Below are 13,248 nucleotides of genomic sequence, written 5' to 3' on the forward strand. Positions count from 1 at the left end.
CGTATTTGCTTAAGAACTTTACTCTGAGAAGATAAATAAGTTCTGGGGGTCTAACGTACAGCACTGTAGCTAACAATACTGTATTATGTACTTGAAAGTTGCCAAGATAGTTCATCTTAAATGTTCTCACCACACACACACAAAGGTAACTATGTGAGGTGATAGATGTGTTAACTAACCTTATTGTGGTAATAATTTTGCAACATATAAGTGTATCAAATAATCAGGTTGCACACCTTTAACTTATACAGTGTTATATGTCAATTGCATCTCAATAAAGCTGGAAAAAATGCAACATTAAAGTATTTTTCTTGTACCTCTTTTCTCCTATACTGAAAAATCTTGGTTCTTAGTAATGTCAAAATAATGATTTATTTGCTATATCTTACAATGTACATAAAATGGTTTTGAAACATTAAAACCAGTAAAAAAAAAAAAGTCAGAATTATTTAAAAGGAAACAGTGGATAAACTTAAAGATGAAATATTTAAGCCAGAAGTAGGATATTTTAAGAGGAATGACTTTTTTTTAAAGCAGAATGTTAATAAAACAATTTTATGTTTACAAATATGATCTTTTTTTTCTTCTACCTAGCACTGGTGATTTTTGTATTATTTTTCTCCTTATTGAACACGAACAGTAGGTCTATAATTACAGCAGTTAGTCAGATTACTTGAAATTCACCAAACCGTGCCTCTATTTTAAAACACTTTTATTAGGAAAATAAAATAAATGAGTTTATAATTTTAAATATAATAATTTTAAGTGGATTATTTAAATGCCCTTTTTGTGTAGCATGAAAAGGACTTTGTTAATAGTTTTCCTTTTCTCATGGAAGTCTAAAACAAGAGGGTTTTCATACACGAGGATCCTGTACTTGCTGGGTTTATATGAGTATAAGCAGAAATGCTTTTATAAATCAGAATGACCTTCTGACTCTAGCTCATTAACTTGCTTCATGGCTGAATAAGATATTCCCATCTAATGCTTTTACCCTGCAAGGCTATTATTTAGGGGGAAAGGCTCAGAATAAATAATTTCTCATTTAAAATCCTGTTATTGATAAAAGAACATTGCCTTGCTTTTTATTCTTAGTTCATACTTGAAATTAAGAAAATATAAACACTTGGAAGCCATGTGGACATCCCAATAAATTAACGTTTTGTATAAGGCACCCTGCTTAGTTTCATGGTGATTAATCTGTTCTTACGGCCTGCGGAACACATGCTGTCTAGTAATCACAGAGGTAAAACAATTGCCTCGTTCATGGATGTGCTGGCTCCCCAGCCCGGGTGCTGATGTGCAGGTCCCATCTGGTCACTGTAACGGGATGTCAGGATGTTGTTAGACGGCTCACACTCCTGCCAGAACTCTGACAAGAACTCTTTCTCTGTCTCCATTTTAAGGGATTCTCTGCAGATCACTTTGTTATAATTATGGAGTGCTTATTGTACATGTGATACTGTGCCAGGTGCTAAAGAGGATAGGAAGAAGAAGCGATGTCCCTTGTCACTCAAGAAAAGAGGCCAGTAAACCTCAATGAGTTATATGCTCTTTTAACAAGATAATGGAGCCTCTGACCTGTATGCCTTATGAAATTTTGAAATCTAGACACCAGCATAATTGTACCACAGATTCAAAATTACTAATTCATTTGTGGATTCCTTAAATTTTCGTTTAATTTTTACGATGCAATAGCATTTCTCTCACTTTCTTACAGTACATATTTATTGAAGCCCTGCTATGTTCCTAGCACTTGTCTAGAAGCTGGGAATATAATGGAGAATACCTTTAAATTGGGGAGTGGGGTGATGGAGAAGAAAAAAAGGAAATAAATAAAATATCACTTAATGCTGTGTTATTTTAAAAACCATGTTATTCTTGGCAAACTACTTGAGATTGGTCTTCAGAGAAGGCTTTTCTGGGGAGATGATATTAACATGGACACTTAACTTTTAAGAAGGCACCATCCAGAGGAGGTCAGATATATTCCAGGTAGAAAACATTCATTCTGAGGATAACACTGATGTAATATTTGAAAGCACAACATTAGTTTTTAACAAGTGTATTAGAATTCTGAGATGGTTGGTGGATGAAAACTAAATGTGAAAGAAGCATTGAACTGAGTTCTAAGGGGAAAAAAAGGAAAAAATAAAATAAAGAAGGGAGAGACTATTCTCACTCAAGACTTCCGGAAGGAAGCTACATGGGCAGATCAGACCAAAAAATTTGAGAGTTTAAACTTCTCATCTGTAACAATTTGTGCCCCAGCCAGTTTTAATTATATAGGCTTTCCCTTTGGTGTTCCTCTCCTTATTTTTCAATACTTCGTTCTTTGATTTCAGATATCTTTCCTCTCTCTGTCCATGGAACCCAAAGTAGTCATTGCTCCTTTGATTCAAATACTTGTGCCATACAACATTTAGAGCAAAGTTTATCCAACTTCTTTGCAACTGTTCAAAACTCGAATCCTGTTCTTTGATAGAGATGGCCTCTTGCATTTTTATTTTTTAGGGCTCCGCATTTTTTGTCTTTAATTAGGTTTTATGAACAAGTTGTAACTTCCTCTTGTGTACTCCAGTCAGTCGTTTTGGCATCTCTGAATTAGGCCAAAGGGCATTTGACTGACCTTGGACTTACTAACTTGAGTCAATCAAATTGCTTCTCCAAAGTTGAAACAAGGAGCAGATATAATTAGAATTTCCTTAGGATGTTGTTATAAGGCCTTATCACTATTTGAATGTTTCTTGATTAAAATTAAATAATTAAAAATGAATTGCCTGACACTTTCATCTTACCAAATGATAACTTAAGGAATTATATAAATTAGGAATGAAACAATAATTTTTAGGGACATTGCAAAATTTAATTTGTGAGTTCCTCCTACCTATTTGTATTCAAAGTGAAATAAAAATGCTTCAACAAACAAACAAACAAAAACATTTTGGATTTAGATAAAAATAAGCAAATTAAATCAATAGATGATAACTAGATCAAAGGTGGTGTTTTTAAATGAATGCAGTTCCCACTATATTTTCATCAGAAAATAAATATTAAATCTCTTTTGCAAAAATGTGTTTAAAATATAACTATAGCAAATGAATACATGTAAAATGATTGGGAAACAATTTTCATTTCATTAGAATGAACTCTTTTCATACTGGTAATCTGTATTCTATAACTAAAATAAAAAAAATATACATATATATTTGTACTCTGATTCTTTAAAAAAAAAAAAAAAAATGGACTGCTTCACAAATTTGTGTGTCATCTTTGCTCAGGCCAGGCTAATTTTCTCTGTATGGTTCCAGTATTATTATATGTGCTGCTGAAGAGAACACTATATATACATATATATTTAGAGGTTAATATTTGATTCTTCCCAGTATCACATACAAAAATTAATCCTTTGGAAATAATCAATTTCAATTGTGAAATAATATGAAAACAGCATCAACATACTAACAAGATTAAAATTACAGAATGTGGGGACTGACTTATCAGACATACTTGTTTTAAAACATTAACCCCATAAATGATCACTTCCAAGTGGAGAAATCTTACAAATTTATTTACTTTTGTTTCCCACAGTACTTTTCTGTTATCAACTTGATTAGCACTCACATCAAAACCAATTTACAACCCTTTAATTATTTAACAGTGGTTAAAACCCTGGATAATTATATTGAGAGGGATTCTTGGGCTCATATGGATCTACAGAGAAGATCTGTTTGATTTATATGTCTGTCCTGCGTGTAGGAGGAGAGAGCAGCAGTAAGCTTTCTGCATATTTGAGATCCTTGATTTCTAAGCTCCAAGGTCCCAACAAGTAATCCCCACCAAAACGATAGCCTTAAAACGTGTATCTGGTACATCATACATTAGTTAAGAACTAGTGTTCCGTGGGAATATTTCAGGACAATTAAATACGGCAATTATGCAAGTGGCATCTCTGCTTCTGGTATTCCCTCCTTTGATAAGTGAAAGGAAAATATCTGTGGGTCAGTGTCTAAGGGAGTGGTGCAGCTGTATCAATCTTCAGGAAGGGGGTATGTGTCTTGTTTTGTCCTGCGTAATGTAAACTTTTAATGAGGCATGATACTGCATGTGCAAAGCTCTCAGTCCAGGAAAACTGTGTGTGTCATTTTATTGCTCATGAATTCCGAGAGAAGTGAGAATATTGATAATCACTGCCTTAAAACTGTACACATTACCCAATGACCAAGAGAATTTCTTATAGACACCATGGACATTGTATTTTCAGGTGAGAGGTGTGATTTCTGTCTGGGAGTCAGGCAGTCTCAAAGGTTACTGACTGGGCTACTGAAATAATATCAGGACTTTAGGTATTTCTTGGGCATTGTGTAAACTGTGCTGAAACCTGAGACCCTATGTGAAATGTGTTATTTTATACCCAGAGTTGACATGTCTATATCTTCCTCTATGTAACTGCATGTCTCTGTCTTTCTCTATTACTGTTTCGCCCCTTTATTTATCGAAAAACAAATGTTACTTGAACATATTTCTTCAAACCTTATAGAAATATGAAAGTGTATCATTTTTGTTTTTTTTGCTTTCTTTTGTTTTTAGATTGAATTATGGAAAATTCTGTTTCTTTACATTCTTTACTAACAAGGAATCAAAAGGAATATTTAAAAAAAAAAATAAACCCTTTATTCTAATGACTAGGTGCAAGTAAGAGAAAATCCTGCCATAAATCATAGCTAAAATTATATCTTTTAAATATTGGCACAACTACAATGATTTTTTTTTTTTTTTCTTTTTAAGTAAATGTTTAGAGTCTGGAAGATAATCAGATATCTGCTAGGTTGTTATTATTAAGGTAATTCTATTTGTGACTTCTAGATTCTTGACAGCATTGTGTCAAAATAAGCCAATATATAATCCCAACTAATCTTTATTTTTAAGGCTTGAATGTTACCTTAAGAAGTAAAATTATCTTTGTGATACTATTTTAGAGTCCTGCGCAATAATAATAATAATAATGATCCAAGGATAATTTCTATTTTTAACAGGTTCTAGACTTTATGGATTGAAAGTAAATGAAGAAAAATGAGATAACATTTCAAAAAAAAATAAAAAAATAGAAAGCCTGCTTTGTAAACAGAAAAGAGAAGATTTATTAAAATTGGTTTCTGGAGTCGATCACATTATGTAACATTTACCCACTGTTCAAATCCTGATTCGCTGAAGTGTGTAATTTTAGTTTTATTGCTTCATTAACTAGGATGACACAAATCAATTTACAATTACATGACTTACCATCAATAATTGAAAATGTACAAGAAAACCATTAAAACATCTTTCAGAGACTTATATTCCTTTGCAAAGAGAAAAAAAAGAAAACTCTACAATTACTATTTTAATGACGAGTCCTTAAGACAAAATTAGAATTGAAACTTCAAATTATTACATTACAGTTGAAATTATTAAGAGAAAATAATTTAAAACAATAGCTCAGAAGTTGGGACAGCTACACACTTTGTTTACTACTCTGCTGTTGAGGGCTCCGAGAGGGGCTCTATCCTCTGTGCTCTCTTCTCACTTCAGAGCTGTCTCCCTGACTCAAATCTTAGTGTGTCAGTGCCACACCTTCCTAGGCATACAGAAAACCCTTCATAATAATGTGCCTAGTGAACAAATGATTAATGAACAGCAGTTACTCTGTGCCAACGTTGGAAATTTCATTTAGATTTCAAAATGGTATCAAGATTGCTTCCACATTTTGTCTATTTTTAACTAACTACCTCTCTTTTGAATCCCCCATATATGTATTCAAAATAAATTTTAGAAACATTATTTATCTCATAATTTACTTTAACTCAATCATCCAACACACAGGTTTAAAGTAAAAAAATACGATGCTGTAATGACTTTTATCTTCTTTAAGTCTCATTTACTTAATAAGGAGGAGTTCTATATTCTCGTTTTCTCTTTTTTTCTCTAGTGTTAATACCAATAAGATATTCAGGTTTCAACAAATCTATAAATATTTGTTCTAAATTTATTTCTGAAATGTGATTAAATCTGACCATCTTCTAAAACAACAAAACAAATAACAGGATCTGGCATATCGAAAGGATTCAAAGAAATGTTAATCTAGATTAGAGGTAGAAGAAAATGAACTAAATATGAAACCAACTGATAGATCATGAACATGCATTCTTTGTACAATTTAATTTCATTCCAATGATACAAAGTTGCCCTTTGTAAGATCACTTATAATATTCATTAATCAACAAGTATACCTGAAGCTAACCTGAATAATAATGAATGTCAATTACAATTTATATATATATTTACAAGAAGCGGAGTACCGCATTAGGAATACAGGCAGTGGAAATTTAATGGCTCTGTGCGATGTCAGAGGGTTAGTAGATAGAGGGAGGGAGGTTATCACTGTGTGAGGGGTATAAATGATAAATGTTTAACTAGTACATTGTTTTGTACACCTGAAACTAATAAAAAATAAATAAATAAAATAAAATACAAAACGAACAATCAAACAAAAGAACAAGTATACAGTTGCAGTTTGCAAGATGAAAGAATTCTAGAGATTGGTTGCCCCATGTGAATGTACTTAATACTGAACTGTATGTTTATAATGGCAAAGGTAGAAAATTTTATTATTTACATTTTACCACAATTGAAAAAGAAAAAAGAATCGGCCAGAAAAAAATGTGCGAGGATACCTTGAGCTCATTAGCTCAAATATGAAGCCAAAATTTCATAAATTCACAATGGAATTTTTAAGGAGAAATAAAGAACACTTAGTTCAGTATTTTTGCTACCAGTGCTTAAAAAAACAACACACAAACAATAAAAACAACTTGAAGAAACTTCCAAATTTCCTGCCAGGTGCAGTTTTTATTTACTATTCATTTATTCATTTATTTAGGACTTCGTGATTCTAGGTTAATGACAGACTATTGTCAATTGGCCTATGCATGCTCTATTTTGGCATATTTATTTATTGACATTATATAATTGTTTTTAATTATGTATTAAACACCGGAAAATGCCCCATCCAGAACAAAAGCTAAGATCTGGTAAATAATCTACTTCTTAACACCAATTTACCCCTTTTCTTTTTCCTAATCTTGAGTAACCATCTTTCTGAATCCTGTTTATCACTCTCTTGCTTTTCTTTTTACATGTCTATTGCATTTACATATGCACCTAAAAAGTGTCTGGTTTATTTTAGTTGTTTATTTTTAACATTATTCTAAGAGGATCATGCTGTTTGTAATTGTAGGGAATATGCTTTTTTCATCTAATAATGAATTGTTCAGATCCATCCATATTGCTTTTCATTGCTATAGTCCATTCATGTTTTACTGCTGGCTACTATTTAAGGTTGCGTGAAAGTATAATTGCACTGATTTAAACCATGTCTGAATAAATAGCATCTTTGGGTCCTTATTGTAAACCACATCAAAGTTAGCTTGTCATTTGAGCTTGCTGCTGTTTCAGCCACCCTGCCTATGTACACCTTTGGATTGTAGGTTGTTAAAATGTATGCAAAAATGAACAACCTTGCTTCATTGAAAGTTCTCAATAATTTCATTGTATTTATCTAATTAGAGAATTTGTGTGCTATTCTCTGTTCTTTATTATTCAGACATAAAACCCTAAAATTTCACTGTGAAGATAATATCATGTAAACATAGGCAACTTCTAAATCATTTGTTAATTCCAGGTTTAACAAGTCTTTTTCAGTGTATTCCCTCAGGATATTTTCCTTTTCCTCACCTATTAAAACATTTTCTGTTAACATTGGTGAGAACCATAATAAAAGTTTGTGAGGAACTCTTGGAACATTATAAGCAACTCAGAGCTTGCTTTTCTTGTTTCTTCTTGCCTATAGCTTAACAGAGGGCATTTCTTTCTGTAAACTAATGGAGTAATGTAGCTGAACCCTATTTTGCAAAAACTTCCAGACAGAATTCCTAAATTTTGTTAGTTTTTACTTTCTGACAAATTCAAGACTGTTAAAGCATGATTAAAAGCTATCAACCAAGGAATTTGCTGCCCTTGTCCTTAATTATTTGCCCAAATAATATTTATTGTGCAGTGGTTGAAACCCCTCCCCTCTACACACACACACACACACACACACACACACACACACAAGTTCAGGAGACGGACATTGGGTCATATTTTGGCTCTGCTGTGAACTAGCTTCATGGTCCTTGACATGTTATTTAATGGCAATATGAGTGAATTTTCTGACTTGAAAATGGGGAGAGTAAATACAGCTAACTCATAGGGTCATTGTGAGATAAAATAAGGTAATGCATACAAAATGCTTAACTAAGTCATAGATGCTTCTGAGCTCCGTGAATGTTAAATATTGTCAGCAGATTCACACTGGTCTTTGACTTGGAGTGATAACTTACGCTTGTGAGGAAGAGCTCTTTCCCACACCTCATTGCACATGTTTACAATGCACTACCACTCTAAGTAAACATAGAAACACAGAATAAAATAGAATCTCTTACTTAAGTAAATGCTAATCTGAAATTTTATTGACATCACAATAAGAATTTATATCTTTCCCAACATAATTTACCTATTGTTAAATGGATTTAAAAATAAATAAGGTTACCGAATGAAAATGGATAATTGTGTACAGTTTTTCTTAGAAAATTTTTTTGGTGACTTTGGAAAATACTTAAATCTCAAAATTCTTACATCATACCTAACAATATGTTCTTGGCTTGATATCCACTCTTCAACCTCACATGCTCACTTCCCTAATGAGAATTGTAGGGTGTTTTAGATATTCAGATTCTAACACACCTTTAAATGTTTTACAGATTTATTGGCCTGCTTCAAAGGAACGGGTGGAATTATGTAAATTAGCTGGGAAAGATGCCAATGTAAGTATGAGACTTAAAAATATCTTTGTTAAACTGGTACTGATATGATAATATACATTTATATTGGATTTTATTGAATGAATGGCATTAGTGTACTAATGTTTAAGATTACACTAACTTATTCTGTGACAAGATTATGGTATAAAATATTTCTACCTTGTCAAAAGGAATAGCATCATTCTCAAAAATTTAGAATTACTATACTTTCTATAGTGTTAATTCTGAATATTACTATTTTTTTACAAAAAAAATCTCAGAGTACATTTAAAATATTCAAAAATAAACTATCAGCAAATATTGTATTTCTAGGGTTGTGTACTTTTCATTTACATGCATGTATTTTGTGACTGTACACAAGACCATAGTTATTTTAGCATTGTGAACATACAATTGTTATTTAATTTGGGTTGAAATTAAACTTACAACATCTAGAAGGATTCTTTCAAAAGCTGACGTTACAGAGGTGTTAAGAAGGATTGGTTGAAAATGAATGGCCCACATTCTGGAATCAGAACTAGAAATAATTTGCTTTCAAATGTACTTAAGCCTAATTATATGGAATAACTTATAAAGGATAAATAGTGGGGTTCTAATATAAACATGTAGTTTAAGCTGCCTTAAGGACCAGAGACAACCTTTCGATAGGTGTGACTAACCTAATTGCCGTTGGGGTGTCCTGTCTGGATTGCTTTGGCATTGTCCAAGCTGTCCTGCGTGCTCCCCCAAATTGTGTTGCCTGTTTTATCTCCAGCGATGACTGCAGCGTGCTGTGGCTCAGCCTGCCTCTTCTCCTCATCCAAGTGCTCTGATTCAGGCCAGATGCTCTGTGTGTTGCCCTGACATTTTGCACTGTGGTGATAGGGAGAACTGCTTTTTTCCCCAAATAAATCACTTCCTGAATGTAACTCAAGATGATAAAAGGTTCTAACTTTGGGTAGAAACGTGGACGGATGTCTTGAGGCTGCTTTTGCAGCATCCCGTGGTGTTGCCTCTAACCACAATACCCAGGAGGGTTAAACAGAGCACAGCCTCTATATTTAATAGCAAATATTGCATGTTTTATGAAAGCGCAATTAGATTTAAAAGTTCTCATTTTATTAATATGATAAAACTACATGATGCTTAATGAATCAGAAGACTAAGAACCTGATTTGTTCACTCATTTGTTCAGTCATTTATTCAACTAATAGTTATTAAGAGCCTAAATATTTGTACAAATATGTGTACGATACTGATACAGTATCTGTTCACCAGGAGCTTTCAATCTAATGAGGGATACATATATTACTCCCATGATGACTTATACACAGGGTACTACAAAACAAAATAATTAAAACAAACTTTTGATTATGTCTGATTTTGTATTCAGTTAGTGTTAAATGTGATCTTTTCAGGCATTTATCTTAGTAGAGATACATCGGGGAGTGTTAGCATCAAATGCAACAAAAACCAGTTTTAACATTTATTTTACAAGGAATGGAAGAGATTAAACTATTGTAGAATACATTCTTCTTTTTCCCATGTCTCTAATCTCTTTACCCTGTTCAATATTCCATCTCTGAGCAGGTGCTCAGCTCTGCAGAAGCGTCAGTATTTTTTTGAAATCGTGGGGAAGAAGATGTTTTAGCTATGAGTATTTTCAAAATTATTTTGTTGATTAACAGTAGAAGCATGTCATAAACAGTATGAACACTGTAATATTTTGTGTTTCACTAGTACTGAGTGTGTGATATGGAGGCAAGTAGGAAAATAATGTTTTAAATTTACTCCAAAAAACTAATGTTAAGTTTCCCATGGAGTAGATGAAGGACAAACACTCAAGGTCAAACAGTCAGTAGAGGTTTTTAATCGTGACAGTGTTCTCATTTCAGTATGTTCACTAATTCTAGTTATATAGTAACTCAGTTGCCTGTATTGTTAAGTTAAAGCAAAGTGTGATAAACCTTTCTGGAGGTGGCATCCTAGAGCCAATAGGACCCTGTAAATGGAACCTATTCTTCCAATTCAGTTGTGTTTGGGAACTAGTAATAACCTCTAATCTTTAAACTAACCACCTACTGCTACCCAGGATTAGAGATTTGGGGAGCTTTTCTCTTTTTACTGAAGTCTGTAAAGTTTGATGTTGAACCATGAAGGCATAATACAAATATTTGTCTCCTTTTTAATTTGCCCCTTTAAAATAATATTATATTTTAGAGTTACTAAGAATAGCTAACACTTTTATAGCATTTACCCTGTTCCAGGAGCTGTGTTTAATAATTCATATTTATAATCTCGTTTTATCCATATGACAATACTATATGATATATTCATTATTATTATTATTATTATTATTATTATTATTTCTCATTTTCCAGATGCGAAGAATGAGGCTATAAAAATTAAATGACTTACTCAATATCATAGGTCTTGTAAATAGGGAAGCCAGGAATTGAATCCAGAAGTCTTGTCCCCACAATATGTGCTCTTATACATCACTATGAGCTATACCTAAAGGTCTGAACTTTACAAATAAGGTCTGCAATCTGTATCCCTCAAAGCATTTCTCTCTTCAGTGTCAGCATAGTGTAGATCCTCCTCAGTCAGCGTTGCAGAGATTTTGGCTGACAGAAAACGGAGACAAATGTGTGTGGTTTTATTGACATTTTTTACTGCCTTTGGCACTACCCTCTCTTTTCCCTTCTCTCTAGTAATTTTTACCTACTTCCCAAGAGTGTGTTTAGGATTAACAAGTGTTTGGAAAGGCTGTCCCTTTACACAAAGGTACTATATAACTGAAAAATAGTGAATTATTTACCATAATGAAAGTTAGCTAATTGGGGTTGGGAGGGAGTGGAAGATGAGGAAACAAACGAGAACTATTCCACTTTCTTGAACACAGTGCCCAGTTTAATCCATGCAAGGAAAGAGATGACAGGAAGCTATTTGGTAGAATTTTTTGCTAAGAATGTTTTTCAAAAGAAAGTCACTAAAGACATGTGTTTAGTCCTGGCTATGAAGAGTGTGGTAAGCAGGTCGGTCCAGGCAGAAGGGTGCACAGCGTGTGGGTAGCCGGTGCTGTTTGTCCGCTTAACCGCTGAGGCTCATGACCTATCAGTAGAGACATTACACAGAGTTGAAGGATCTTGCTTCTCTACAGTTCTGTGATTACATTTTTTTCAGACTGTCTAAAAGTAAAACAAAGTGTTCTCTGTAGAAAATTTGCAAATTATATAGAAATCGTCTGTAAATATTTCCTCCTCCATGAACATTACCCAGAGATAGCTGGTGACATTTTGATGTTTACTCTTCTATCTTATCTATTTAGTATTTTTCAGAATGAAATCATTGTATACATAGTCCCTTAAAACACTTTTTTTCCCACTTCACAGACTGCCATGAGCATTTTCCCATGTCATTAAATTCCTTTTTATAACACTACTTTTAATAGCTACACTGCATTCCTCTATATATTATTTCATCAATCCCCTATTGGTAGAAGTTTGGTATAAGTCCAGCTTTTACTATTGTAAATGATGCTGCACGTGATAAACCTTATATATAAATATTGTGAACATCTTTGACTACAGAGTAGAATTACTGGTGAAAGGATATAAATTTGTTTTATACACATTGCAAAATGGCTCTCCAGAGCTTATGCCTCTTACACATTAACCAGCAGTGATGCTTATGAGAAGGTATATTTCCCTATACCCTTGCTAATATTGGACACAACATAGAGTTAATATGTAATACTAAAACATAAATTAAAAAAAAAATATATATATATATATATATATATATATAATATTTTCCAACAAAATAAAATGTTTTTTTTGTGTATCAGCTTGAAAGTTTTTCATTAATATGAAAACTAAATATTTTATGTAGTTGTAAAATGACTATTTTTTGGAATGACAAATTTGTTCATTTTTAGATTTAACATGGTTCCTTTCCCTTACTGATTATTTTCAGAGATTTACAGATTATATATAATTATATATGTATGTAATATAAAATATATTATCTCTTTTGATCACTTATGTAAAAATGAATATTTCCCAGTTATCCTGTTTGATATAGACTCTCAAATATTTAAGTAAGCATATCTCTCATTTTTTAAAAAATGTTTTTCATTGCTCTTCTACCACAATTAGGTTTAGCTCTGTAGAAATCTCCACTGTTAGATCTTCCACTTTTAAGAGAGAAATGTGATATTTGTTTTTTCATGTGTTTATTATGAAGTGTTAAAATCTTTTCAGCACTTTTGATCTAAACAGATATCTGTGCAGACTGGATTCTGAGGTCTGCTAGTCAAACCTAACATGCAGTACAATGATAGGCATGTGATGAATGATCAAAAATA

At 32.7% G+C, this 13,248-nt stretch overlaps 1 protein-coding gene and 1 non-coding gene across 2 annotated transcripts in view; one reads left to right on the forward strand and one right to left on the reverse strand.

Moving 5' to 3' along the window:
- Window positions 1-13,248, forward strand: part of SEMA3D (semaphorin 3D) — a 199,422-nt gene that overhangs the window by 96,660 nt on the left and 89,514 nt on the right. Inside the window, exon 4 of the mRNA XM_019753571.3 lies at window positions 8,841-8,903. Within this exon, the coding sequence (XP_019609130.1) occupies window positions 8,841-8,903 (63 nt within the window). The remainder of the gene's footprint in view (window positions 1-8,840; window positions 8,904-13,248) is intronic.
- Window positions 3,237-3,341, reverse strand: LOC141567063 (U6 spliceosomal RNA). Its single transcript, XR_012489459.2, has one exon. It is a non-coding gene; the product is annotated as a U6 spliceosomal RNA (small nuclear RNA).

Source organism: Rhinolophus sinicus, chromosome 4, assembly GCF_057876585.1.
Source record: "Rhinolophus sinicus isolate RSI-liver-muscle chromosome 4, RSI-T2T, whole genome shotgun sequence".
NCBI lineage: Eukaryota > Metazoa > Chordata > Mammalia > Chiroptera > Rhinolophidae > Rhinolophus > Rhinolophus sinicus.